Genomic DNA, 27914 nt, shown 5'->3' with positions numbered 1-27914 from the left:
GTAGTAATGAAGTCTGTGTTAAGTTATTGCAATTCTTCCTCTGAGGCCCACGAATGTACAAAATGTCTTGGCAATCAATGCAGTACCGCTGGCATGGCTAGTGAAAATGCAACAAACTGAAACAAAATAAAGATGTGTGTCCGATAGTGATGACGATAGTTGTCTTTGTCACATTAAAACTACATGCATAACAAACGGTGACCAATCAGAAGGCTGCAGAGCTCAAACATCAGAGTGTCTGAGCTTCATCCAGCTGTGGTTTGTACAGAGATGGTAGATTCCACATCCTGCTCCAAAGTTGGACTGACTGTTACACCCTCAACAGCACCATTTCCCTGCAGAGGTTTTGCACACACACACACACACACACACACACACACACAGTCTCTCATGGATGGCTCTTCCTTTCTCCTGTAGGGTATAAAAGCAGAAGCAGAAGTTTCCCAAGACGGAGCAGCAGCAGCAGGAGCAGCAGACCGACTCCAGCCAACAGCAGCTTCTCTCTCCAACTTCATCTGAGGTGAGTCCACTCTGTACCTAACACCTTTCTTTACAGACACAAAGTTTGCATTTGTTTTTAAGAACTTCGCTGGGGTGACAACAATTTAATCGCACCAAAAAATTCCTCAGCGGCTCGGTCATTTTGTGTTGTTTATACCTTCCAGATGTGAAGATGCAAATAAATCATGCCACATGTGAAAATCATTTAAAACATTTGTTGTTGTGCAATCTTAACTCAAACAAAGCCTATTGTGCATTATTAGGATTATTTTAATATTGATGCACCTTTCTGTCATTTAAATTGAATGGACTGGCTGCTTTAGCTCCTAACAATCCAGATGTTACTACCTGAATACTAGCAGTAGTGACAGTGGACTTAAGAATCAAGAGGCTTTTACCTGAATATTATAGTTACTGTAGTGGTAACACTAACAATAGAACAAAAAGGTTTGTGTCCAAAAAGTTTATGATGCATATAAAACCTGGTTCATTAACTCTTTTGCCGGGGAAAGTACGGCAGAGAGTTTAATGGTGAGCACAAGAAGGCTCAGTCCTGCTGGTTAACATGTGTGTGGATGTTCCTCTCGTGTCAGCATTTGCCACGGTGTTAAAAACATGTGTGTGCATGTATATGAAACGTGTCTCAGAACTGGTAAAGTGATGTTATTTAATTTAATTACCGGAGTATTTCTTCCACCAATGCTCACACTAAATCCGCTTGACTTTATTTAAGGTGAATCTTGTCGGTTATCGAGGACTTGCATACTAACATTTGACTTTTTCCACAGCTGGCCGGCGGTGGAGCGAGTTTAAACTACTTAAAAGAAAATGTAGGTTGTTTTGTCCAGTGAAAGATAAATGTGAGTGGTCGTAAGATGATTAAGTTATTTTGGTTTTACCTCTTTGGACCACTTGTCTGCAGAAGGTAAGCGTGTCCCTCTGTGCCACCGGTGCTTGAGGTGAAAACAGAGCTTTCTCTGTGTTTAATGATGACTCATGCAGCCAAACGTCGTCCCAAAACTTCTCTCCTCGACCAGCTCACGGACACATTATGCAACAGTGAGCCTCGTTCTCAGGCAGGTGTCTGTAACACGAACCTGACGTACTTTCTGCTGGCACCTTATGAAAACAGCTGTTGTGTATTTAATGGTTACATCATGCTTACATAATCGTCATGGCAGTAACTTCGTGCTGCTGGGTGCCGTATGTGGACCCCGTGAGGGCTGAAGGGTTGATGTCATTTTAGTTCTGTTTCTTGTTTTGTGGATTTAATGAGTCATTCTGAGTAAACTGAAGGTTCTTTGTTTACATCGGTTTGATGCGTACACGCCCAAGTTTTAACCCACTATAGTGGTCAGTTTGTTGATTGTTTTCAACTTAATATGATTTCTTTGGTTTTAGAAATAACTTGTTTGGGGAACTTTAACGGTCTTCTTTTTACCTACTATTATCACTTCTACTGTAGATGTAAGTCAACAGCAACGCTTCTGTGTTTTTGATCAATATTATATTAACAATTATTTTCATTATCGAGCAAAACATTATAAAAATAAATGTTTAACATTAAATTTAAAAAACAAAACAAATACTAAATAAGAAATAGGAAGACATAAAGAAAATAATAATAAATGGGGAGGGGTTGTAATGATGCCTTTAGGCACACACATATAATAATCATAAGTGCTAAATTTACGCACATGTACGCACTATTGTTTACATGCAAATCATTCATATTGTGAAGTGTGTTTCTCAACTAAGTGATGAATTGTTTGGTCTTGTATGTCAAATAATATTGACAATTTTCAAGGTAAATTCTTAAATATCCTTTTTTTTTTGTCCAATCAACAGTCCAAAACCCAAAGATATTCAATTCATTATCTTAAAGAGACCATTTGGTATAATAGGAGTAGGAGTAATGTCTGTATTTTGATACATACTGTATAGATTTCATGTTGGTACAAGTTCTCTCACTGCTACCAATAATACAACGTTGATCATTGTTAGTAATACTTTTAATTAGATTACCTCTACTACCATCAGGTCCATAATAATATCCCACAGAGGACTGCTGTGGTTTCCCTCCAGGGCTGTTTTGCGTTATTTTAAAAGACATGATTAATGTTTTTCTCTCTGTGACCACAAAAATATACAAATACAATATTTGCGAAGTGAAAATAAATCACCAAACACTAAAAGTGTCTTTCTTTACCAGCATCTCACAGGAAGAGGAGTGACTGTAAACTCCCCTCCACCCAACCCACAAACGCACACATGGAAACCACATGTGATGCAAAAGTTTTCCACACTGTTATTTCATTATTCACAAGCTTTAATATTTTCATGCACTTTGCTTTAATGGCCTTTCCAATATTTAAATATGTCCTTCTTGAATAAAAGGTCAGGCGTGTTTCCAGTTCTTCCACAGATGCAAAGCAGACGGGTTTTAAAACAGTTCGCCGACCATGCGAGACAAACGGAGCATGATGGCCTCAGAAAACTCTGAAGACACTAACTAGTTGCATAAGAGTAAAAAAATGTGTTTTCCATCCGCTCTCCTCTTCCAGTCCTGCGACGGATCCTCCACCCTGAACTATCGCCATCATGTCTGATCAAGGTGGCGCCCCGATCTCCACTCCCGCCCCACCTGCTCCCAGCGGACCTCCTCCCAAGATGACGAACCGCGGCCGCACCGCAGTTCCCCTCTCCAGCTCGAACTCTGAGTCAACGGACATACCGGAGTTTGAGCCCTTTGGTCTCCCGGGCCCGAGAGGATTTCCACCCATGACTGGTGAGGAAGAGCCCTGTCAAACGTCACGAGTGGAGTCATTTAAAGTGAATATGCAAGTTATAGTTTGAAACCATTAACTAATAGATATCACAATGGAACTTTCCCAGTTGATTACTTACATTAAGACAGCATTTTTTTGTATTACAAGTGTTGTGAAATTTTATGTTTAAGTATGAAGAATTAGTATTATTATTTTATTTCCACTCGTTGAAAGAAGACGCAAAATAGCCCAAAATTCACCATAAATTATGTTTTTGTTTTTTTGCATGGGGTGTCTCGCATACTAAGTCTTCTCCTTTTAAGGGCAGAAGACAGATGTCACCACTTGGTTTAAAAAGATAAAGTATTTTTCCCGACATTGACACAGTTTCCTGTAGTTTTTGCACATGATTGACACACGAATGATGTCCAAATAGGATAAATTCTGCTCACTTCCTGCAGCTTGTCACTACTCTCCACCCGGCGTTATTGTGAGAAAGCTGCTCAGTGAGAGATATCCAGATGTGACAGGAGTTTATGAATGCAGTGACTGGAATGTCTCTATCACTGCAAACAGTCACGAATGAGTGTTTATAGGGATGACTCACATACACATCACTGTGGTATACTGATGAAACTCACAACTGCTGACACGTTTCGAGAGCAGAGGAAGATAGGATTTAACAAAAAGTCTCAATCTACCGCTTGACTAGAAAACAATGATTTCCATCTACATGTTTTTGAGACGCTCTGTCTCCGTCTTTCTCTTCCTCTCTGTGTCCAATCAGAGTATGTGGACGTTATGGGCGTGGACATGATGAGGAGGCCGGATGAGAGCAACAAGATACAGCACCACACCATGTTGTTCAACTCTGACAAGCTCATCGTCCGTCGAGGACAAGAGTTCCAGGTCAAGATCGAGTTCAACCGTCCCTACATACCCGCTTCAGACAAGTTCGCTGTGGAGTTTGTCATCGGTGAGCTGAGCATACTGTAATTATAATGGTTTTAAAAGTGATATTTTACACCCAGCATTTATAAACTCTTTTAATTCTGGATCTTGTGGTCTGTCCGGTTGACATTCTCGCATGTTGACGTCTTGTCATTTGCATAAATGTCCCTGTTCTTTCAGGCTCCAGCCCTCAGTACAGCAAGGGCACCTATATGCCTGTCTTCACCACCAAGGAGCGTCAAAGCTCCTGGGAAGGCCGCATCACAGCCACCGCCGACAACACGGTCACCATGGGCGTCACCCCCGCGGCAAACTGCATTGTGGGGAAGTACCACATGTACATCGCTGTGATGACGCCCTTCGGCATCCGCAGGACCAGACGGGACAACAGCCGAGACCTCTACATCCTCTTCAATCCCTGGGCGTCGGGTCGGTTTAGGCTTCTTGACCACATTTTAGTGGCTTTTGTCTCACTTTCCAGTCCATGAAAATCTTCTCTTTTTTTCCCTCAGATGATGCTGTGTTTCTGGATGATGAGACTGAGAGGCAGGAGTGTGTGATGACTGAGATGGGGATCATCTACCACGGCGCCAACGATGACGTCGCTGAGAGAAACTGGAACTATGGACAGGTAGAAGAAAAAAAAACACTTCAAGAAGACTTCAGGACTGAATCTCCTAATTGTTTTTGACTTAATTATTTCTTCCTAGTTTAACTTTGGAGTCCTGGATGCCTGTCTGTACATCATGGACCGGGCTGACATGCCCATCCCCAACAGAGGAGACCCCATCAGGGTGACCAGAAAGGCTTCTGCTATGGTGAGAAACTATTCATGGACATCCACTAAAACACAGGGAACTGGTTTACAGATACATAAGATATGCAGTTAAATGATGCATCAATACACACAGAACACTACTGTGCAGTAAAACATACAATATTGCTGATATAGTGAATAATATCCTGCGCTTAAATGTTGACACCAGCTTGAAATATGACAAGCTGTTATCTCAATGTTTTCTCTCATTAAATAGTCATTCTTTATCTGCTAGACTTCAGCAAAATAGCCTTTTCAGACAATCCCAGCATTTCAAAATAATAATAAATAATAAATGTCTAAAATCTGCTCGCTGTCTCACTCAGCTGAACTCTCGTGATGACGAGGGCGTGCTGGTGGGGAACTGGAGCGGCGACTACACCTACGGAGTGGCGCCCACTTCCTGGACCGGCAGCACAGACATCCTGCTCACCTACGCCAGCAGCAAGATGCCCGTCTGCTACGCTCAGTGCTGGGTCTACGCCGCCGTCTTCAACACCTGTGAGATCTTTACTGGATACAAGTAGCTTACAACAGGAGATAGGAAAGGAAGCATAGAGACACATTTTCTTGGCTTTCTACCCACAACTTTATTACTCTGCATTTAACCCATCTTTAGTATTTTAGGAGCAGTGGCCTTTAACTTGGGGCTCATTGTCCGGCTTTAACAATCAATCAAGTTGTATTTATATAGCACCTTTCAAACAAAACAAATGCAATTCAAAGTGCTTTGCAAATGATTTGCACTGAGCCACAGCTGCCCCAGATGTACTCTAATCATGACTTCTATTTTAGTTTATTCGCTCCTTGATTTCTGTCTTTGAAAGCCAGAGTAGGCAGCAAACAGGACACAGACCCCTAGTGGATGGGAGGGGTCATCACACTTGTTAAATGTTTTGCCTCTAGTCCTGCGCTGTCTGGGAATCCCATCGCGGGTCGTCACCAACTTCTTCTCCGCTCACGACAACGATGGAAACCTGAGGACCGACATCATCCTGGATGACAACGGCAGGATTGACCGCAACCGCACCAAAGACTCTGTCTGGTAAAACATCTTCTATGCAGCTCGCCATAATGCAGAGATATTGTGGTGAGACTTAGACTGCCATAACATTTGTTATGAATATTCATGGTCCCCAGAGGATGAATCCTACTGGTTTTGGTGACTCCCTGACATTTTCTTTAACGTCAGCATCAGGCCAACATTTCCATGTGCTTAAAGGGAATATAAAAAACAATCACCAGTTTGTTATGGGATTTTTTCAGCGTGTTCATGCTCCTCAGAGGATGAACCCTTTACATGCTGAGCACTCGAGCTCCATTAGTAACACATATGTTTAGATAATAACAAAACAGGACTTGTTAATACTAATATCTATAATGATATTTGAAATAATGTTTTAATTAGGAACTATCACTGCTGGAATGAGTGCTACATGTCCAGACCAGACCTCCCAACTGGCTTTGGAGGCTGGCAGATTGTGGATGCAACACCACAGGAGACCAGCGATGGTAAGTAATAATAATAATAGTATAAAATAATTGATGGCTTTATAATAACAGGTTATAGGTTATTAAGAGTTATATTCATTGCTAATCCAATTATTCCCAGAAATCACAGATTATTAATCTTATTCTCCATTATCCATAAAGGCATGTACAGATGTGGCCCTGCATCAGTCCAGGCCATAAAACATGGGCAGATATGCTTCCCATTTGATGCTGCCTTTGTGTTTGCTGAGGTGAGTCTTTAAATTACATTGTTTCAGTGGGATTTTTCTGTAAAAAAGTTTCTTATTTTGTCTGTAGTTGCTGAGAGCCGGTGTTTCTGTGTGTCTCCCGACAGGTCAACAGCGATGTGGTGTTTTACAGCCGGAGTAAAGACGGGGCCATGGAGCCCGTCAAGGTGAACCGGACTCATATAGGCCGCAGGATTTTGACCAAGACTCCAGGAGACATGACCCGTCGAGACATCACCGAACAATACAAGTTTCCCGAAGGTCAGAATCGAGAGACAAATCAGTGTTTTGAGAATGTTTTTCTCTGCTGCAGCCTCAGCTTCTGCTTTAGATAAAGACAACAAGTTTTATATACAAACATAATCTCAAATTATTAGTCACATTATTTTGTTCTACTATTACTGCTTTTAGTATCATTATCATTCTATTACATCCAAACCTGTTGATAAATACATTGATATTATCCTTTAAATTAAAGAAATGTGCAAACAAACTAATGTGTTTCAATCCTCCAATCTAGGCAGCACAGAGGAGCGGACCATCCTGGAGAAAGCGGAGGAGTACGGCTGTCAACGAGAGAAGTCCGAGCTTCCTGTGGCTGACGTGGACCTGGTCCTGCCCACCCTGGAGGTCAGCGTGGGCGACAACTTCGAGCTGAGCCTGGAGTTCATAAACAGCAGCGACCAGACCCGCACCGTGGACGCCTACATCAGCGGCAGCGTGGTGTATTACACCGGAGTCACCAGCTCCGAGTTCCTGTTCAGGAATCCCACGGTGACGATTGAACCCAACAAAAGTGAGAAAGGCGTTTATTTATTTCTCACCAGCAAAAATAGACTCGGCAACCACTGACGAGATCAAATAAATGATCAAGAATATGTGAGCAGTAAAAGTATTATAATTGAACACATGAAAGCACTCAAGGGTTCAGTCGTCTCTCGGATTATAATAAATACAAACATTAAAGGTCTATGCAGAGAGAGCAGAGTTGTATTTTTGTGTTCTCCAGATGTGAAGGAGTCGGTGACGGTCGAGTCAAAGAAATACATGCAGAGTCTCGTGGAACAGGCCAACCTCCACTTCATCGCCACTGGGAAGGTCAAGGAGACCGGCCAGATCGTCACCGCCATGAAAGTCGTCACCCTGCACAATCCCAAACTCACCGTCACGGTCTGTTGCTTTTATTCTGTCTACACGTAAAAACAAATCTTAATTCGTTGGCATCCTGCATTATTTATCATGCAAAAAGTTTATTTATACAAGTTTCTACTTTCTTTCCGCTTTAAAACCGTTTTTGCAAGTGGATTTGTAATGTTTTTGTTTTTTCTTAAGGTGTCCGACGGCGGTAAAGTGAATGAAGAGATGACGGCGACTGTGGAGTTTACGAACCCCTTCACCTTCAGCCTGGAGGGCGTCTACATTCGTATGGAGGGACCCGGGATCATGCTGCCCATGTCCAAGTATTACAGGTGAGTTCAGCCCAGAAAATCAGGTGTAATCTTAGTCTTTTACTCATTTAATGTGTTAGCCACACAAACCTGCAGCTGAAGGGAAAATCACTCACATTTTCACATAAAAGCTCCATTTGTTTTTTTAACGTCACATCCTTCATTCATCTGTTAATTTCTATGCGTGGGTTCTGTAGCACAACATTTTACATGATATGCTGCAGAGATTCTTACAAATGTGCATTATTACATAATTTGGCAGCATATAAATTAATGTATGAAGCAACTAACCTTTCATTAATTGATGATAAGTCAATGTTCTGTTCACAAGACCAAAGAAATCAGCCAGGTTTTTGTACCCTTATAATAAAGTCTTACTGCTTCTTGACGCAGTATTTTTGATGTCTTGACTATCTATGATATGACACCAAAAATCTGCGCAGTCCATGTGGCCTCTAACTCTTAACTCTGCTGGTTTCAGCCTGATCACAGGAGGCTCCTCTCTGACCTGGAGCGAGTTTTTCATCCCGCAGAGGGCCGGCAGCAGCAGGCTGATCGCTTCTCTGGACTGTCCTGCTCTCAGGCAGGTCTACGGCACGGCGTCCGTCACCATCGAGCCCTGAAGGATCACTGACGCCAGACAACATTCAACTCACTAAAAAGATATAAACCTATAACATAGTTACGTAACGGTAGGTTTACAACAGCTTAACAGGTGTCGCTTCAGCATTTATGATAAGAATGGGAATAAGTTTTAGTCATAAGAAAAAAGATCTTTGATCTACAAAATACAGATTTTGTTTTTTTAAAGTGCAAGCATATTGAATATTTTGGCAGTTAAAGGAACAGTGTGTAGCATTTAGGGGGCTCTATTGGCATATTTCCTTTTGTGTATAATCACAAGAGAAGTTCGAGTTGCTAGATGAGGCCAAATACTGCAAAGAATCGATCCAAAAGCTTAATTGATATTCTCTTTATTTGTGGTGGAAAAAAGTACATTGATGATTACTACTTTCTTTCTTTTTAGTTTATTAATTTTAACTCAAAAATACACCAGTACACTGTGAGCACAGCTGTGTTTGACATCACTCCCTCATTTAATCATTCAATACTCCTGATAAGGGCAATAAAGACCTTCCATATTTTACTCTATAGTGAAGTGGTAAACAGAGATTTCTGACAATAATAAATGATCCATCTTCCATTGATTAAAGTTTCTGCTCTTTCCACCTTTTTAATATCAAGCTATAAATTCTGTTTCTTCCCATTTTTCTTTGTACAAGAACATATGCAAATATCAACCAAATAAAAGATTAATAACTGCATCATTTTGTGACAATATATTCCCCAGATGTGTGTCTATGTGAGTCAGTGCTCATAATTGGTTGGCATCATTCCATCTTAACTTCATGAGCAGCAAAGGCTAAAATTATACCATTAAAGAGCAGCCATCAATAACTCTGAACTATATCAATCTGATCACAAAAGCAATGATTCACAAAAACAAATTCAAAACTGTCTCCAAAGCCAGCAATAGTACATTTAGTAACATAGCAAACAAAAGTGCAAAAGTAAAACATCCTCATTCCTGGAGAGATACTAACCCTCAAACATACTCTGTGGAACCATAACTTAAATTAAACATACACAAAAATATCTAATTATCAAAGCTTATCTTTTACTTTATTCTGCGGACACTTATCTAACTTGCACAGTGTAAGATTCATCACTTTTCCCTCATAGTCACTTGAAGGTGATGAGGTAGTCTGGGTACGCTTGGTTATCATGGAACACTACATACATGCTGGGGTTGGCTGTGTTGTCCACCACACTGTCGTAGCGGTCGCTGGACTGCTGGTCACTGCGAGCGGGAGGAAACCTCATGCTGCTGTGACCCAGAGTGTAGACGCCGGTCAGGACTCGCGCCACAAACATTAACTGGGAACCGTCAGCAGCTGGCCTGGAGTAGGTGGGCTGGGCTGAGTAGCTGGCGTCCACGGCAAAGTAGGTTCCGTGACCGTGTACGGTCGCTGAAAATAAGAGGAAATAGACAATTAACAAGTCCTCATACCTAAAAAAAAGAAAGTGCCATAGATAAAGGTTTGGTTTGGCAGAAAATTCCAACTGTACACCAAAATGTTTGCTACAACCCTACTCTCTGTCACCAACTAATAATTAGTCCATAGGTCAACAAACATGTTCTCCTTTAAACTCCTATAAACAGGTTCTCTGCGTCATACAGTAGGAAGTGATGCCTCAGCAGTGATTTGCTCTGGATGAATAGAAAGAAGTGGAGGACATGTTTGCAGCCACATTCTGATCCTACTCTGCTGAAGCAAAGACGACTAGCAGATATTTACCGTTCTGCCCAGAAAAGCTCCTGTTGAACCCAGTTTTCATGATGGAGTCACAATTGTCCTGAGTCGTCCCGTGGTACAGAAGCTTTTCACCCGCTCCACCCTGGTGTTTGTTCTTATCAGAGATGTGCTGCTTCTGCGCTTCATAGACGCGTCGCAGATGGACAACCTGCAAGCGCTCGATCTGTCAAAAACAAGAAAATAATGAGCTGCAAAATTGACCTTGGAAGGAAGTAAATAACTTTTCAAATGCATTGTGTTCATTAGACTATATGGAAATAAAATGTTAAAGTAAAAGCTGCCCACCTTCATCACAGTCTTCTGGACCGTTCGTTTGAAGGCCTCCTTGACTGTTCGGTACTCTGCCGAGGACGGCTGCAGTGGAACCTTCTTGAAAGCTTCACTGGCAGCCATGTTGTCCCAGTTCAGAGGGAAGGAGAAGTCTGAAAAAAGAATTTGAAAGATTATCAGAGTAAATGTGCTTTGTTTCTTTAAATAAATGTGTAACACTACAACATTTTCTCAGTTTAAATGAAATCAGAAGGAAACTCAATTCAAGTATAATGCAAACATGTTTTACTTTTTTGCTTTGAAACTCAATTTTGAAATCGACGTGGACAAAAAGCCTTTAAAGTACACAGACAAGAAATTAATTTGAAAGTCTAAATCTTAATGACAACTGGGCAAACTCCTGCTGATGAAGACCGTGTGACATCTCACCTGAGAGATGCTCAAGTTGTTTCAGCATCGCCGTCTGTCCAGTTAATCGACATGTGGCCTCCGTCCTCCGTAGATCCACGGACCACTGGACGCCCTGTGCGTCCACTATCCCTCCGGCCACATCATTGTTTTCCAGGTTGTGATTGGCTATCTTGGGGAGTCTCTCCCAGTTACCGCCATGACCCAAGATGCACCAAGTCACACGGGCGAACAGATCCTCCTCCTCCCTGACTCTCACCTCTCTTCTGAGGCTGCCGTGCAGGGAGGCGTTAACCATCTGCATCGCCATGTTGACCCCATCTTTTAACCCGCTCACTGTCAAGGTGCCCCGGCCGGAGTGGTCCTTCTGCATGTACAGACCCTCGGTGTCCACCAGCTGCTTCAGATCCTTCATGTTGTCCTGGGTGAGGCCTGCCAGCTCTTCCTTCTCAAAGGTTTTAGTGGAGCACTGAGCGTGATAGAGATCCATCAGCTTTGTCATGGCATCATCAACACCCTTTCTGGAGAGACCCAGGAACCAGAAGACGGACTGCTGACTTGCAGAGCTGGTGAAGTGGATGCTTAGATCTGCGCTCTTAGACAAAGGAGGCTGTTGTTGTACACGAGGCACCTGAGGTACTGACACTGCAGGGTGGGTCAAACGATAGCAATCAGTGGAAATTCCAACAAAATTATATAATCGTGATTAAAAAAAGACCGATTTCTAAGCAACCACAAAAGAAGAACGCTGTTTGTGAATCACCTCTTTTGATTACAGCAGTGGGAAACTTTTGCATTGCTTCCTCTTTAAAGGCCAAGAAGACTTTAATTTTAATCAGGACAATGCGGATGTTAGTGAGACATTGAAGAGGAGTGGACGAAGTGGCCGCCATCACCCCTCGGAGGATGGCACCTGCCACGACACCAGGGTCCAACCCACCAACTCCTGCAAAAATAATTACATTTTTAAAAACGGACATGACATTTACATTTAGTGTGTTTTTTTTAAACTAAACATCTATAACGTCTTACAAAATACTCACCAGCACAGATGGCAGGAATGGCGACAGACTTGAACTCAAACGTTTCACAATAATCAACGATGCGACACACCAGCTGTTGAATGAGGACTACGTCCTTTTCACCACAGACATGAAAAATGGCTGAACAGGGGAACGATCCAGACTGGGAAACAAAAACGTTTCCTCGGATCCATTTCGCTACACAAGACACAACAGACGAGATGAGTAAGAAGCTGTAAGTGTTGCTTGTAAATGTCTAGCTGGTCCTCTTTTCTCACCTGCTCTGAGTTCAGCCTCCACCGCTGGTCCAGCTACGGTTAAGATGTCTTTGCACACACCATCTGTAGAATAAAGACCATATTTATAATCAGTGGTGGAATGTAAACTTAACCACAATGTAAACTTAATTTACTCAAGTTGCCGGTATAGATATCACAATATTATGGAGTAAGCTAACTTTAAGTGACAAAAGTCTAACATTGCCAAAGCACTTCTTGGCTAAACTCTATATTGAAAAACTGGTTGCTAGCAGCGTCAGGTTGCTTTCCGTGACTTATTCAAGCTGTTGTGTATCTCTTTGGCATTATCTGTCACATTAGCTACATGTGAACAAGATGTTGGTGCTTTACGTCAACAGTCACACCTGAGGAGAAACCTCTAAGCTACCTGGCTCTGCTGGCTACCAGCTCCACGAGGACTACAGAACTGGACAAGGAGGCTGTGACAGCGGTCTTCTGTGACCGGTGAGTACACATTTTAATTTGACTATTAACTGTCAATTAGGACCTTTTTTTTTGACAATGCATGTGTGTTGATATATTTTTTCTCGATCATTGTTAAAGATAATCAGTGGTGGAATGTAACTTTAGTACATTTACACAAGCACTGTAACTACTTCAGTACATATTCAACGTACTTGTACTTAACTTGAGCATTTCCATTTTATGCTGCTCTATATTTCTACTTCACTACATCTCAGAGGCAAATATTGTATTATTCAGCTAAATGCGTGATGATCTTTTAAATTGGAATGCATTGCTGTAGATTAAACTATCAAACAGTGTACAAAGAAGGTTTTGTGCGTATGGAGTATTTTCACAGTGTGGTTTAGTACTTTTGGTTAAGTACAGGATCTGAATACTTCCTCCACTGCTGAGGATAAGCCTTGTGTGCGGTTAGTGCAGTTTGACCTTGCAGTTGCAGTCTTGCATCCTGTTGATGGTTGTCTTATGAAAGTGCTTCTTATGTACTTGCTACAACTTACAACACGTTTAATAGCACATAATATTGATGATAGTATAGATTTTGTGAGCCTAACATATCGTTTTCTGTTCTATAACGCATTTGAAAATGTTTTGTGTGCCTTCTGACTTCATAAAAAAGTGATTTTTGTTTTATAACTGCATGGCTGCAAAGTACTGTTTTTACAATTTACACAATGAGATCTTTGATAATCATCAGTAATGTGGATACAATGACTAAGTGGGTAAAGAACAGCTACGGTCTATTAAGTACAGAAAATAACATAAATTTACTGTAATGCAGCTTTTAAAACCCGCAAAAGAAAACACTTATGTTATTTTACCATATCCAACATCTGAGACGATATCTGGTCTGATATCACAATATCAATACAATGCTGATATACTGCCCAGCCCTGTTCTCGGCTCTCACTCACCGTTCTGAAAATCAATGAAGTTGGTCGTGTTCACCACAGCATCTGTCGTCTCATTTGTGATGTCACCGAACACCAGCTGCAGTTTAACCCCGCCTCCCACTGTCATTGTGATGTCATCGAGGTCACTGGTGAGGGACCTGAAGATCGCTAAGAGGAAGAACGGACACAATATATTCCATATATGTCTGATGTTTAAACTGATAAATGTAAATGGTGGAATTAGTATTCTAAGCAGTTTACCTTGGCCTCCCTGATTCATATTTAAGCTGAGGTGCCTGTAGACCTCATGGTAGCACTGTAAATAAAAGCGGCAGCATTAAGCACTTCAATCAATAAATCATACATGCATGCATAGTATGAATCAGTTGTTGAGTGTTGATAGTCACCTCCTCAGAGTCAGGGTAGTCTCGTTCAATGACGATGTGGATGGTGGAGAGAGACCCAGAGGATGCAGTTAATCCAAACTGGCGAATGTTGTCAGTCAGCACTTGAATGGCTTCTCTCAGCGGGTATTTCAAAGCAATTCCAGGTCCAATAACAGGGAAGGCCACTGAGCACAAGCCCTGCTGTACACAAAGGTCCAAACACCTCTTCAGCCCATCGCTAAGCACCTGGAAAACAAAAATCAGACATTTCCAACGACGTTTTAAAAAGTTACCACTACATTGTACAATGCTTTCGAAAATGTGTGACGTAAGCTAATATACAGAAGATTTGAGATTTGTAGAGTTAAAGTTCAACTAAAAGTAAAGTTTCTAAGCCACTCGTTGGGTTTATGTCAGTAAGTGAACCTTAAATTTGAACTCATCTTTTGCCCTCACCCATAGTGTTTACAAAACGTCTGATGTATTTCACTTTACCTGCACACTCCGCCCTCTGACTCCATCCCACGGCAAGCACTCAACGAAGAAGAGCTTGGTGCAGCCCAGAGATGGAGGCGCACCGACCTGCAGAACATCACCAGGGACGAGACTACCATTCGCTGCCATCCAGACAAGCTTTGACTTGATCGCATTCCCGGCTTTACTCAACAGGCATTCACCAATTTTAGTAGAAGGTAGCTGCCCGTTGAGCATGGGCACCACTAACACGTTCACCTGCGGAAAGAAGGGGGAAAAAACCAATGTGAGTGACTGCATTGCTCCTGTATGATTTAGTGTAAAGTAGAACAGAAATTGTCATACCTGCTCATCCAACAAACTGCCAAGCCTGATCTCCAGACTTGTCTGGTTTGCTGCAATACTCCCAACAGTACTGCTGCGCAATCTGGAGATAGGTTGGGGTGCTAAACTCATGGTGCTGCTGGCAAAGCTGCTGGTGCTGGGGCTGCTGATGCTTCGTGGTTTAGTTTCCACAATCGGAGAGTACACACTTTGCTGTTCCCTGATTAGAACCTGACAGGAGCTCTCTACCAGCTCCTTGCCCACTCTACCCTCTGCTTGGAAGTACCGTTGAGCCCCTGGTCCATCTAGAACCAACGTGTCTGACATCAGACTGGCTAGAGCTGAGATTAGGTTCTGCTTGGTCTCCTGGACCAGACAACGGGGACCAGACACGAGCACACATGGGTGTGGCAATGGGGAGGTCTTTAAGGTCACCTTGGTCTGCTTTATGTCAATCAGGCTTAAAACTTTATGAAAACAGTCAAGCAGTTCAGGATGCGGTAGGTTCAGCATCTCTTGTGCCTCGACTTGGGTCATCTGGTAGTCGTGCAGAACCTCTTTGAGCTTGTTCACATTTTCACGGTAGCCCACCAGTCGTACTTTGGCGGTTGCGGTTCCACCGACTTCTGGGATGAAGCTGACGTCCACTCTGAGCTCTGGAGAGTTGGCCTTGTTCTTGGCTTTGTTGAGGATGTCCTTCACGATGTTTAGGTCTGGAGGTACAGCTGCAGCTCCCTGCAGCGGCACATCGTCCACAGTAAGGTCTCTCTGCATCGCTGCCTCAGCCTCGTCCAGGGCATCAGAGGACAAGCTGGACAGGACCAGATCGGACCCCGCCTCTAGGGAAACGGGACTTCTGAGGCTCTGCTGGAAGCGAGCCTCATACTTGGAGATGACATCACTGGACGTTATTAAGTCCATTAAAGCTGGGCATAGTTTAACTCTCTTTTCCTTTACCTTTTTGATTAGTTCATCAAGTTTCGTAGCTCCTGACTGCACCTCCATGTCAGGGCCGTCCAAAGTGATCATAGCATGTCCTATGTGGATTTTTACTTTTGGGCAATGCGCACACATTTCTCGACAGAACTCTTCTTCCACCAGTTTGAACCGCTTCTCCGCAATTGGCAATTCTTTCCGGGTTGGCAGACTCTTTTCCAGGATTGAAATCCTCTCATTCACAGCCTCAACCTCTCCCACAACCACAACATAACCGCTCTCGCTGTACACTTTGATATCGTCTGTCACAAAGGAGAGGTCCTGCAGTAGGATTTTGATTTCTTTTTGCTCAACCACAGTGTAGCAGAGGTAGCTCTCGGTAAGATCGATGAAGACCCGATCCACCTGTATCTTCCATTTCTCTGCCGCACCGAAGGCTCCTCCAGGGTCCTTCTCAATATCCCCCCTAACCACTGCCTCCTCTTCGACAAAATCCAACTCCACCGTGCAGCCAATAGAAGAGAGTTGGTTCTGTAAGACTTTATTTGCTTTCTGGTTGTCTCTCAGGAAATACAGGAGGAAAATATCTAGCTTGAAAATCTTCTCAAGGCCTTTTGTGTTTGCTTTTGTGAATGTCTGTCGAAGAAAAGCAATATCAAACAAATCAATTAATTTGTAGTAATGTAAGTGATAAAAACATAGATGATATTTTATAATATATAAAAATGCATCATAAAAATAGTCAACTTTCTTTTATGAGATGTTGACTCTGCTCAGAAATTCCCCCAAACTGTTCTATCCAGATTATTTGGCTGTGACATTCCTGCAATGATGAATGAGTCAGTTAAAGTCTAGAGAGCAATATTAAATCACCTGTGAGTGACTAGAGGATGGCTGATCGGTGGTCTGTGGTGACATGGTTCGGCTCACTGTCAGACTTACTTCCCCACAAGGAAGGGTGATGTTGTGAAACTTCCTCTGCAAAACCCTTTCCTGGTCTGTAAAAAACAAAGTTGAAGGTCTCAACAAAATCCTACATTTAAAATTACTGCAAAGTATATTCTAACTATAATTCCATTTCAGTAAATGGGATTCCTTACCTTCTTTTTCCTTGAAACAGATTTTATAGGTGTTGCCTTCCGCTTTTTCAATCATCCCACAATCACCTCCACCTGAATCTCTTTTTTTCTGAAAGTGCCTCCTGACTTTCTCCTTCTCTCTGTCTGTCAGATATTTTGCTTCAAAGAACAATGGATGCTGGTATTCATCCATTTTAGGTAAATTCAGATCTTAAAAACTTGATAAGTAAGGTACTTCTTCGTATGCAACCATGCCTCGTTGTGCACTGGCGAATCTGAAGTGGGTTTACTTGGTTTCACTTTTACTTTAGTCTTGTTTTGTCTTCAGTTGTCATGTTTCAGTATTTGCATTTGCCACACCCAATTACACAAATGGTAACAATTCCAGTAATTGTGATGATGGCACCATTTCACACATTTTGGTTTCACACGATGATAAAAAATGAATCCACAGGAGTTAATAATAGAAGACTGAAGCAAAACAGTAAATGAGCCATAATACGGAAAAAAATCTGAGCCGAAAGTAACACAAACATCCTGCGGCATTACCAGTTCAAACCATTAGATGTCCTACTTAGACTAAAAACTATACTGGTGCACTGACAACGAAGCAGCACGTTTCAGCCTGCCAATGCAATGAACCTTTACAAACTCATATAGTGACTTTAACAGCCCAGTGAAATTTGTAGAGACGACAATAAACACTAAAGCAAGAAAAATTGTTGTTCATCATGTTTTTCACATTTTGTATGAATGTTGTGGTCTTGTGTGGTTAATTAACCAGTATTTTAGTGTTTTATTATGTTTACATGTTCACAGTTATGTTCATCAGAATTTCTTCCAAACAAACAAGTTAGAACATGTGTGGCAAAAAAATTCTCAGTTCACAGGTCCTGATAGTTTTTCTCTGAGCTTTCAACTGGATCTCATCATCAGTAAATGGAGCTGACACCAAAGACCATAATTGAACCGGGAGAGGGTTACAACAATCCCACTGCATCTGACCAAGATGTTACATATTTAGGTGAGGTACTGACGACTGAATCAGCTCCATTTGCTGATGAAGACCATGAGATGTGGTTGAAAGCTCAGAAAAAAGTAATTCATACTTCTTCAAGTTGACACACGTGCTTTTTCCAGGTTCAACAATGTTTTTTTCTTCTTTTTTCTTCTCAAAACCAAGACCATATTCATTGGTTTTCATTGTTTTTTGTATTAATTAAGAGTAGGTGCTAGCATGTGGCGGACCCTGCTGTCTTATTGGGACCAGAACAGACGAATCCTAAAGAATGACAGGGTGTTTAAAGGTCCAGAGGCAGGAACATGCATCTGAACCCATGCAATTTATGCATGGGTTCTGTAGCACAACATTTTACATAAGCTGCAGAGATTCTTACAAATGTGCATTTTAAAAGAAATCCACTGCCTGAATTGAAACTCCATTGTGCCGCAAACCATTACTGTTCTGATATTCAAACTACAAAAACTTCTAAAATAGTATTTTGTCAGCATCATGATTAATGTTTGATTCTTGGGTAACACTTTACAATAAGGGTACAATAGTCATGCTCAATGTATAGATAACTTATAAATCACTTATGATTTAATGCATCAATGAATACAGGATGTCATGAATTGCTGTTCACTATTAAGAAATATTCAGTTTTCTTGTGTCTGAAATCGTCTTTTCTATGAAACAAATTCCAGATAATTTGGCAGCATATAAATTAATGTATGAAGCAACTAACCTTTCATTAATTGATGATAAGTCAATGTTGTGTTCACAAGACCAAAGAAATCAGCCATGTTTTTGTACCCTTATAATTAAGTCTTACTGCTTCTTGACGCAGTATTTTTGATGTCTTGACTATCTATGATATGACACCAAAAATCTGTGCAGTCCATGTGGCCTCTAACTCTTAACTCTGCTGGTTTCAGCCTGATCACAGGAGGCTCCTCACTGACCTGGAGCGAGTTTTTCATCCCGCAGAGGGCCGGCAGCAGCAGGCTGATCGCTTCTCTGGACTGTCCTGCTCTCAGGCAGGTCTACGGCACGGCGTCCGTCACCATCGAGCCCTGAAGGATCACTGACGCCAGACAACATTCGACTCACTTAAAAGATATAAACCTATAACATAGTTACGTAATGGTAGGTTTACAACAGCTTAACAGGTGTCGCTTCAGCATTTATGATAAGAATGGGAATAAGTTTTAGTCATAAGAAAAAAGATCTTTGATCTACAAAATACAGATTTTGTTTTTAAAGTGCAAGCATATTGAATACTTTTGGCAGTTAATAGGAACAGTGTGTAGCATTTAGGGGGCTCTATTGGCATATTTCCTTTTGTGTATAATCACAAGAGAAGTTCGAGTTGCTAGATGAGGCCAAATACTGCAAAGAATCGATCCAAAAGCTTAATTGATATTCTCTTTATTTGTGGTGGAAAAAAGTACATTGATGATTACTACTTCCTTTCTTTTTAGTTTATTAATTTTAACTCAAAAATACACCAGTACACTGTGAGTACAGCTGTGTTTGACATCACTCCCTCATTTAATCATTCAATACTCCTGATAAGGGCAATAAAGACCTTCCATATTTTACTCTTTAGTGAAGTGGTAAACAGAGATTTCTGACAATAATAAATGATCCATCTTCCATTGATTAATTGGTGCAGAAATTTCACACTCAGAATTCAGACACTCAACTAAAAAGGCAATAAGTAAATGCACTATGGAGTGAATAGTGAGAGATTTCAGACACAGCGTGTGATTTAGCTCCATTAATCCATTGTTGTCCATTGGGGCAGAATTACACAAAAACAAGCTGACACACATTTTTTTGTGGATATGAGATATGAGCAACCCATGTGATGCTTTGTTTCATTTAATAAATAAAATATTGATTAATGCAGCTTCAACTTAATATTCAAGATGTACTCCCACTATGTAACTATTCAAGTTTCTGCTCTTTCCACCTTTTTAATATCAAGCTATAAATTCTGTTTCTTCCCATTTTTCTTTGTACAAGAACATATGCAAATATCAACCAAATAAAAGATTAATAACTGCATCATTTTGTGACAATATATTCCCCAGATGTGTGTCTATGTGAGTCAGTGCTCATAATTGGTTGGCATCATTCCATCTTAACTTCATGAGCAGCAAAGGCTAAAATTATACCATTAAAGAGCAGCCATCAATAACTCTGAACTATATCAATCTTATCACAAAAGCAATGATTCACAAAAACAAATTCAAAACTGTCTCCAAAGCCAGCAATAGTACATTTAGTAACATAGCAAACAAAAGTGCAAAAGTAAAACATCCTCATTCCTGGAGAGATACTAACCCTCAAACATACTCTGTGGAACCATAACTTAAATTAAACATACACAAAAATATCTAATTATCAAAGCTTATCTTTTACTTTATTCTGCGGACACTTATCTAACTTGCACAGTGTAAGATTCATCACTTTTCCCTCATAGTCACTTGAAGGTGATGAGGTAGTCTGGGTACGCTTGGTTATCATGGAACACTACATACATGCTGGGGTTAGCTGTGTTGTCCACCACACTGTCGTAGCGGTCGCTGGACTGCTGGTCACTGCGAGCGGGAGGAAATCTCATGCTGCTGTGACCCAGAGTGTAGACGCCGGTCAGGACTCGCGCCACAAACATTAACTGGGAACCGTCAGCAGCTGGCCTGGAGTAGGTGGGCTGGGCTGAGTAGCTGGCATCCACGGCAAAGTAGGTTCCGTGACCGAGTGCGGTCGCTGAAAATAAGAGGAAATAGACAATTAACAAGTCCTCATACCTAAAAAAAAGAAAGTGCCACGTCTATAGATAAAGGTTTGGTTTGGCAGAAAATTCCAACTGTACACCAAAATGTTTGCTACAACCCTACTCTCTGTCACCAACTAATAATTAGTCCATAGGTTAACAAACATGTTCTCCTTTAAACTCCTATAAACAGGTTCTCTGCGTCATACAGTAGGAAGTGATGCCTCAGCAGTGATTTGCTCTGGATGAATAGAAAGAAGTGGAGGACATGTTTGCAGCCACATTCTGATCCTACTCTGCTGAAGCAAAGACGACTAGCAGATATTTACCGTTCTGCCCAGAAAAGCTCCTGTTGAACCCAGTTTTCATGATGGAGTCACAATTGTCCTGAGTCGTCCCGTGGTACAGAAGCTTTTCACCCGCTCCACCCTGGTGTTTGTTCTTATCAGAGATGTGCTGCTTCTGCGCTTCATAGACGCGTCGCAGATGGACAACCTGCAAGCGCTCGATCTGTCAAAAACAAGAAAATAATGAGCTGCAAAATTGACCTTGGAAGGAAGTAAATAACTTTTCAAATGCATTGTGTTCATTAGACTATATGGAAATAAAATGTTAAAGTAAAAGCTGCCCACCTTCATCACAGTCTTCTGGACCGTTCGTTTGAAGGCCTCCTTCACTGTTCGGTACTCTGCCGAGGACGGCTGCAGTGGAACCTTCTTGAAAGCTTCACTGGCAGCCATGTTGTCCCAGTACAGAGGGACAGAGAAGTCTGACAAAAAAATTTGAAAAATGATCAGAGTAAATGTGCTTTGTTCCTTTAAATAAATGTATAACACTACAACATTTTCTCAGTTGCAAAGAAATCAAAAGGAATATCTCACCTGAGAGATGCTCAAGTCGTTTCAGCATCGCCGTCTGTCCAGTTAATCGACTTGTGGCCTCCGTCCTCCGTAGATCCACGGACCACTGGACGCCCTGTGCGTCCACTATCCCTCCTGCCACATCATTGTTTTCCAGGTTGTGATTGGCTGTCTTGGGGAGTCTCTCCCAGTTACCGCCATGACCCAAGATGCACCAAGTCACACGGGCGAACAGATCCTCCTCCTCCCTGACTCTCACCTCTCTTCTGAGGCGGCCGTGCAGGGAGGCGTTAACCATCTGCATCGCCATGTTGACCCCATCTTTTAACCCGCTCACTGTCAAGGTGCCCCGGCCGGACTGGTCCTTCTGCATGTACAGACCTTCAGTGTCCACCAGCTGCTTCAGATCCTTCATGTTGTCCTGGGTGAGGCCTGCCAGCTCCTCCTTCTCAAAGGTTTTAGCGGAGCACTGAGCGTGATACAGATCCATCAGCTTTGTCATGGCATCATCAACATCCTTTCTGGAGAGACCCAGGAACCAGAAGACGGACTGCTGACTTGCAGAGCTGGTGAAGTTGATGCTTGTATCTGCGCTCTTAGACAAAGGAGGCTGCTGTTGTACACGAGGCACCTGAGGTACTGACACTGCAGGGTGGGTCAAACGATAGCAATCAGTGGAAATTCCAACAAAATTATACAATCGTGATTAAAAAAAGACCGATTTCTAAGCAACCACAAAAGAAGAACGCTGTTTGTGAATCACCTCTGCTGATTACAGGAGTGGGAAACATTTGCATTGTTTCCTCTTTAAAGGCCAAGAAGACTTTAATTTGAATCAGGACGATGCGGATGTTAGTGAGACATTGAAGAGGAGTGGACGAAGTGGCCGCCATGACCCCTCGGAGGATGGCACCTGCCACGACACCAGGGTCCAACCCACCAACTCCTGCAAAAATAATTTAACTTTTAAAACGGACAGACATTTACATTTAGTGTGTTTTTTTTAACTAAACCTCTATAACGTCTTTCAAAATACTCACCAGCACAGATGGCAGGAATGGCGACAGACTTGAACTCAAACGTTTCACAATAATCAACGATGCGACACACCAGCTGTTGAATGAGGACTACGTCCTTTTCACCACAGACATGAAAAATGGCTGAACAGGGGAACGATCCAGACTGGGAAACAAAAACGTCTCCTCGGATCCATTTCGCTACACAAGACACAACAGACGAGATGAGTAAGAAGCTGTAAGTGTTGCTTGTAAATGTCTAGCTGGTCCTCTTTTCTCACCTGCTCCGAGTTCAGCCTCCACCGCTGGTCCAGCTACGGTTAAGATGTCTTTGCACACACCATCTGTAGAATAAAGACCATATTTATAATCCGTGGTGGAATGTAAACTTAACCACAATGTAAACTTAATTTACTCAAGTTGCCAGTATAGATATCACAATATTATGGAGTTAGCTAACTTTAAGTGACAAAAGTCTAACATTGCCAAAGCACTTCTTGGCTAAACTCTATATTGAAAAACTGGTTGCTAGCAGCGTCAGGTTGCTTTCCGTGACTTATTCAAGCTGTTGTGTATCTCTTTGGCATTATCTGTCACATTAGCTTTACGTCTAAGCTGCCTGGCTCTGCTGGCTACCAGCTCCATGAGGACCACAGAACTGGACATGGAGGCTGTGACAGCGGTCTTCTGTGACCGGTGAGTACACATTTCTTGAATACAATGCTGATATACTGCCCAGCCGTGTCCTCGGCTCTCACTCACCGTTCTGAAAATGAATGAAGTCGGTCGTGTTCACCACAGCATCTGTCGTCTCATTAGTGATGTCACCGAACACCAGCTGCAGTTTAACCCCGCATCCCACTGTCATTGTGATGTCATCGACGTCACTGGTGAGGGACCTGAAGATCGCTAAGAGGAAGAACGGACACAATATATTCCATATATGTCTGATGTTTAAACTATAAATGTAAATGGTGGAATTAGTATTCTAAGCAGTTTACCTTGGCCTCCCTGATTCATATTTAAGCTGAGGTGCCTGTGGACCTCATGGTAGCACTGTAAATAAAAGTGGCACCATTAAACACTTCCATCAATAAATCATACATGGTACGAACCAGTTGTTGAGTGTTGATAGTCACCTCCTCAGAGTCAGGGTAGTCTGGTTTAATGACGATGTGGATGGTGGAGAGAGACCCAGAGGATGCAGTTAATCCAAACTGGCGAATGTTGTCAGTCAGCACTTGAATGGCTTCTCTCAGCGGGTAATTCAAAACAATTCCAGGTCCAATAACAGGGAAGGCCACTGAGCACAAGCCCTGCTGTACACAAAGGTCCAAACACCTCTTCAGCCCATCGCTAAGCACCTGGAAAACAAAAATCAGACATTTCCTTTTGTGTTTTCAAAAGTTACCACTGCATTGTACAATGCTTTCTAAAATGTGTGACGTAAGCTAACATAGAGAAGATTTGAGATTTGTAGAGTTAAACTTTCAACTAAAAGTAAAGTTTTTAAGCCACTCGTTGGGTTTATGTCAGTAAGTGAACCTTGAATTTGAACTCATCTTTTGCCCTCACCCATAGTGTTTTCAAAACGTCTGATGTATTTCACTTTACCTGCACACTCCGCCCTCTGACTCCATCCCACGGCAAGCACTCAACGAAGAAGAGCTTGGTGCAGCCCAGAGATGGAGGCGCACCGACCTGCAGAACATCACCAGGGACGAGAGTACCATTCGCTGCCATCGAGTCAAACTTTGACTTAATCACATTCCCGGCTTTACTCAACAGGCATTCACCAATTTTAGTAGAAGTTAGCTGCCCGTTGAGCATGGGCACCACTAACACATTCACCTGCGGAAAGAAGGGGGGAAAAAACAATGTGAGTAACTGCAATGCTCCTGTATGATTTAATGTAAAGTAGAACAGAAATTGTCGTACCTGCTCATCCACCAAACTGCCAAGCCGGATCTCCAGACTTGTCTGGTTTACTGAAATACTCCCAACAGTACTGCTGCTCAATCTGGAGATAGGTTGGGGTGCTAAGCTCATGGTGCTGCTGGGGAAGATGTTGGGGCTGCTGGGGAAGATGTTGGGGCTGCTGGGGAAGTGGCTGATGCTGCTGGGGAAGATGTTGGGGCTGCTGGGGAGGTGGCTGGTGCTGCTGGGGAAGAGGTTGGGGCTGCTGGGGAAGTGGCTAGTGCTGCTGGGGAAGATGTTGGGGCTTCTGGGGAAGTGGCTGGTGCTACTGGGGAAGTGGCTGGTGCTGCTGGGGAAGATGTTGGGGCTGCTGGGGAAGTGGCTGGTGCTGCTGGGGAAGATGTTGGGGCTGCTGGGGAGGTGGCTGGTGCTGCTGGGGAAGAGGTTGGGGCTGCTAGGGAAGTGGCTAGTGCTGCTGGGGAAGATGTTGGGGCTTCTGGGGAAGTGGCTGGTGCTGCTGGGGAAGTGGCTGGTGCTGCTGGGGAAGTGGCTGGTGCTGCTGGGGAAGATGTTGGGGCTGCTGGGGAAGTGGCTGGTGCTGCTGGGGAAGATGTTGGGGCTGCTGGGGAAGAGGTTGGGGCTGCTGATGCTTCGTGGTTTAGTTTCCACAATTGGAGAGTACACACTTTGCTGTTCCCTGATTAGAACCTGACAGGAGCTCTCTACCAGCTCCTTGCCAACTCTACCCTCTGCTTGGAAGTACCGTTGAGCCCCTGGTCCATCTAGAACCAACGTGTCTGACATCAGACTGGCTAGAGCTGAGATTAGGGCCTGCTGGGTCTCCTGGACCAGGCAACGGGGACCAGACACGAGCACACATGGGTGTGGCAATGGGGAGGTCTTTAAGGTCACCTTGGTCTGCTTCATGCCAATCAGGCTTAAAAATTTATGAAAACAGTCAAGCAGTTCAGGATGCGGTAGGTTCAGCATCTCTTGTGTCTCGACTTGGTTCATCTGGTAGTCATGCAGAACCTCTTTGAGCTTGTTCACATTTTCACTGTAGCCCACCAGTCGTACTTTGGCGGTTGCAGTTCCACCGACTTCTGGGATGAAGCTGACGTCCACTCTGAGCTCTGGAGAGTTGGCCTTGTTCTTGGCTTTGTTGAGGATGTCCTTCACGATGTCTAGGTCTGGAGGTACAGCTGCAGCTCCCTGCAGCGGCACATCGTCCACAGTAAGGTCTCTCTGCATCGCTGCCTCAGCCTCGTCCAGGGCATCAGAGGACAAGCTGGACAGGACCAGATCGGACCCCGCCTCTAGGGAAACGGGACTTCTGAGGCTCTGCTGGAAGCGAGCCTCATACTTGGAGATGACATCACTGGACGTTATTAAGTCCATTAAAGCTGGGCAGAGTTTAACTCTCTTTTCCTTTACCTTTTTGATTAGTTCATCAAGTTTCGTAGCTCCTGACTGCACCTCCATGTCAGGGCCGTCCAAAGTGATCATAGCATGTCCTATGTGGATTTTTACTTTTGGGCAATGCGCACACATTTCTCGACAGAACTCTTCTTCCACCAGTTTGAACCGCTTCTCCGCAATTGGCAATTCTTTCCGGGTTGGCAGACTCTTTTCCAGGATTGAAATCCTCTCATTCACAGCCTCAACCTCTCCCACAACCACAACATAACCGCTCTCGCTGTACACTTTGATATCGTCTGTCACAAAGGAGAGGTCCTGCAGTAGGATTTTGAGTTTTTTTTGCTCAACCACAGTGTAGCAGAGGTAGCTCTCGGTAAGACCGATGAAGACCCGATCCACCTGTATCTCCCATTTCTCTGCCGTACCGAAGGCTCCTCCAGGGCCCTTCTCAATATCCCCCCTAACCACTGCCTCCTCTTCGACAAAATCCAACTCCACCGTGCAGCCAATAGCAGAGAGTTGCTTCTGTAAGACTTTATTTGCTTTCTGGTTGTCTCTCAGGAAATACAGGAGGAAAATATCTAGCTTGAAAATCTTCTCAAGGCCTTTTGTGTTTGCTTTTGTGAATGTCTGTCGAAGAAAAGCAATATCAAACAAATCAATTCGTAATGTAAGTGATAAAAACATAGATGATATTTTATAATATATAAAAATGTATCATGTCAACTTTCTTTTATGAGATATTGACTCTGCTCAGAAATTCCCCCAAACTGTTCTATCCAGATTATTTGGCTGTGACATTCCTGTAATGATGAATGAGTCAGTTAAAGTCTAGAGAGCAATATTAAATCACCTGTGAGTGACTAGAGGACGGCTGATCGGTGGTCTGTGGTGACATGGTTCGGCTCACTGTCAGACTTACTTCCCCACAAGGAAGGGAGACAGTGTGAAACTTCCTCTGCAAAACCCTTTCCTGGTCTGTAAAAAACAAAGTTGAAGGTCTCAACAGAATCCTACATTTAAACTTACTGCAAAGTATATTCTAACTATAATTCCATTTCAGTAAATGGGATTCCTTACCTTCTTTTTCCTTGAAACAGATTTTATAGGCGTTGCCTTCCGCTTTTTCAATTATCCCACAATCACCTCCACCTGAATCTCTTTTTTTCTGAAAGTGCCTCCTGACTTTCTCCTTCTCTCTGTCTGTCAGGTGTTTCGCTTCAAAGAACAACGGATGTTGGTATTCACCCATTTTATGTAAATACAGATCTTACAAACTTGATAAGTAAGGCACTTCTTAGCATGCAACGGTGCCTCGCCGGGCACTGGCGAATCTGAATTAGGTTTATTTTGGTTTCACTTTCACTTTCACTTATGTTCAGTTCTCATGTTTCAGTATTTGCATTTGCCACACCCAATTACACAAATAGTAACAATTCTGTCAATAACAATCTGTCAATAGTTTCCGTGTTGTGATTTCACGTCACAGCAAAATGGAACAAACAAAAAACAGACGACAGGAAGTAACACAGACATCCTGCGGCATTACCAGTTCAAACCATTAGATGTCCTACTTAGACTAAAAATGATACATGGTGCACTGACTGCAACGAAGCGGCAGCTTTCAGCCTGCCAATGCAATGAACCTTTACAAACTCATATAGTGACTTTAACAGCCCAGTGAAATTTGTACAGACGATGATGAACATATTATATCCATTTATTAACACTAAAGCAAGTAAAAATGTTGTTCATGTTT

At 42.7% G+C, this 27914-nt stretch overlaps 3 protein-coding genes across 4 annotated transcripts; 1 reads left to right on the top strand and 2 right to left on the bottom strand.

The window, feature by feature from the left end:
* The first annotated feature begins 355 nt into the window (after positions 1–355).
* On the top strand, positions 356–20231 carry f13a1b (coagulation factor XIII, A1 polypeptide b). Of its 2 annotated transcripts, none has more exons than XM_076092576.1 (15): positions 356–520; positions 3066–3289; positions 4057–4245; positions 4401–4649; positions 4733–4851; positions 4931–5038; positions 5364–5538; positions 5944–6082; positions 6446–6549; positions 6691–6779; positions 6884–7037; positions 7297–7572; positions 7786–7946; positions 8109–8245; positions 19097–20231. In XM_076092576.1, the coding sequence occupies exons 2-15, from the start codon at positions 3103–3105 to the stop codon at positions 19236–19238; spliced, it is 2229 nt and encodes a 742-aa protein (XP_075948691.1). In that variant the 5' UTR covers positions 356–520; positions 3066–3102; the 3' UTR covers positions 19239–20231. The 2 variants fall into 2 exon arrangements, with proteins under 2 accessions (XP_075948691.1, XP_075948690.1); XM_076092575.1 differs by lacking the exon at positions 19097–20231 and adding an exon at positions 8706–9549.
* LOC142950899 (uncharacterized) lies at positions 9183–27465 on the bottom strand. Its single transcript, XM_076092573.1, has 14 exons — positions 27236–27465; positions 27009–27133; positions 24758–26785; positions 24434–24670; positions 23959–24183; positions 23821–23875; positions 23582–23728; positions 23101–23163; positions 22844–23020; positions 22567–22749; positions 11302–11925; positions 10888–11024; positions 10585–10765; positions 9183–10254 (listed from the first exon to the last, which is right to left on the bottom strand). Exons 1-14 carry the CDS (start codon positions 27405–27407, stop codon positions 9968–9970), a joined length of 4641 nt encoding a protein of 1546 aa, XP_075948688.1. The 5' UTR covers positions 27408–27465; the 3' UTR covers positions 9183–9967.
* On the bottom strand, positions 15045–17443 carry LOC142950901 (uncharacterized). Its single transcript, XM_076092577.1, has 3 exons — positions 17180–17443; positions 16953–17077; positions 15045–16715 (listed from the first exon to the last, which is right to left on the bottom strand). The coding sequence occupies exons 1-3, from the start codon at positions 17349–17351 to the stop codon at positions 15159–15161; spliced, it is 1854 nt and encodes a 617-aa protein (XP_075948692.1). The 5' UTR covers positions 17352–17443; the 3' UTR covers positions 15045–15158.
* Positions 27466–27914: the final 449 nt, after the last annotated feature.

The sequence above is a fragment of the Anarhichas minor genome, unplaced genomic scaffold, assembly GCF_050575085.1.
Source record: "Anarhichas minor isolate MPS153535 unplaced genomic scaffold, ASM5057508v1 ptg000016l, whole genome shotgun sequence".
NCBI classification, from domain to species: Eukaryota; Metazoa; Chordata; class Actinopteri; order Perciformes; family Anarhichadidae; genus Anarhichas; species Anarhichas minor.
This window is presented reverse-complemented; position numbering and strand designations above follow the sequence as displayed.

Excerpts from the sequence above, each read along its gene's own strand:
- f13a1b (XM_076092576.1), top strand. The coding sequence starts at position 3,103 with ATGTCTGATCAAGGTGGCGCCCCGATCTCCACTCCCGCCCCACCTGCT. Across the intron at positions 6,780-6,883 it reads CTGCCTTTGTGTTTGCTGAG|GTCAACAGCGATGTGGTGTT; the intron begins GTGAGTCTTTAA and ends GTCTCCCGACAG. Across the intron at positions 7,947-8,108 it reads ATCCCAAACTCACCGTCACG|GTGTCCGACGGCGGTAAAGT; the intron begins GTCTGTTGCTTT and ends TTTTTTCTTAAG.
- LOC142950901 (XM_076092577.1), bottom strand. The coding sequence starts at position 17,351 with ATGGATGAATACCAGCATCCATTGTTCTTTGAAGCAAAATATCTGACA. Across the intron at positions 17,078-17,179 it reads CTGTTTCAAGGAAAAAGAAG|ACCAGGAAAGGGTTTTGCAG; the intron begins GTAAGGAATCCC and ends TGTTTTTTACAG. Across the intron at positions 16,716-16,952 it reads CATCCTCTAGTCACTCACAG|ACATTCACAAAAGCAAACAC; the intron begins GTGATTTAATAT and ends TTTCTTCGACAG.
- LOC142950899 (XM_076092573.1), bottom strand. The coding sequence starts at position 27,407 with ATGGGTGAATACCAACATCCGTTGTTCTTTGAAGCGAAACACCTGACA. Across the intron at positions 22,750-22,843 it reads CATTCCTGCCATCTGTGCTG|GAGTTGGTGGGTTGGACCCT; the intron begins GTGAGTATTTTG and ends TTATTTTTGCAG. Across the intron at positions 11,025-11,301 it reads ACAACTTGAGCATCTCTCAG|ACTTCTCCTTCCCTCTGAAC; the intron begins GTGAGATGTCAC and ends TTCTTTTTTCAG.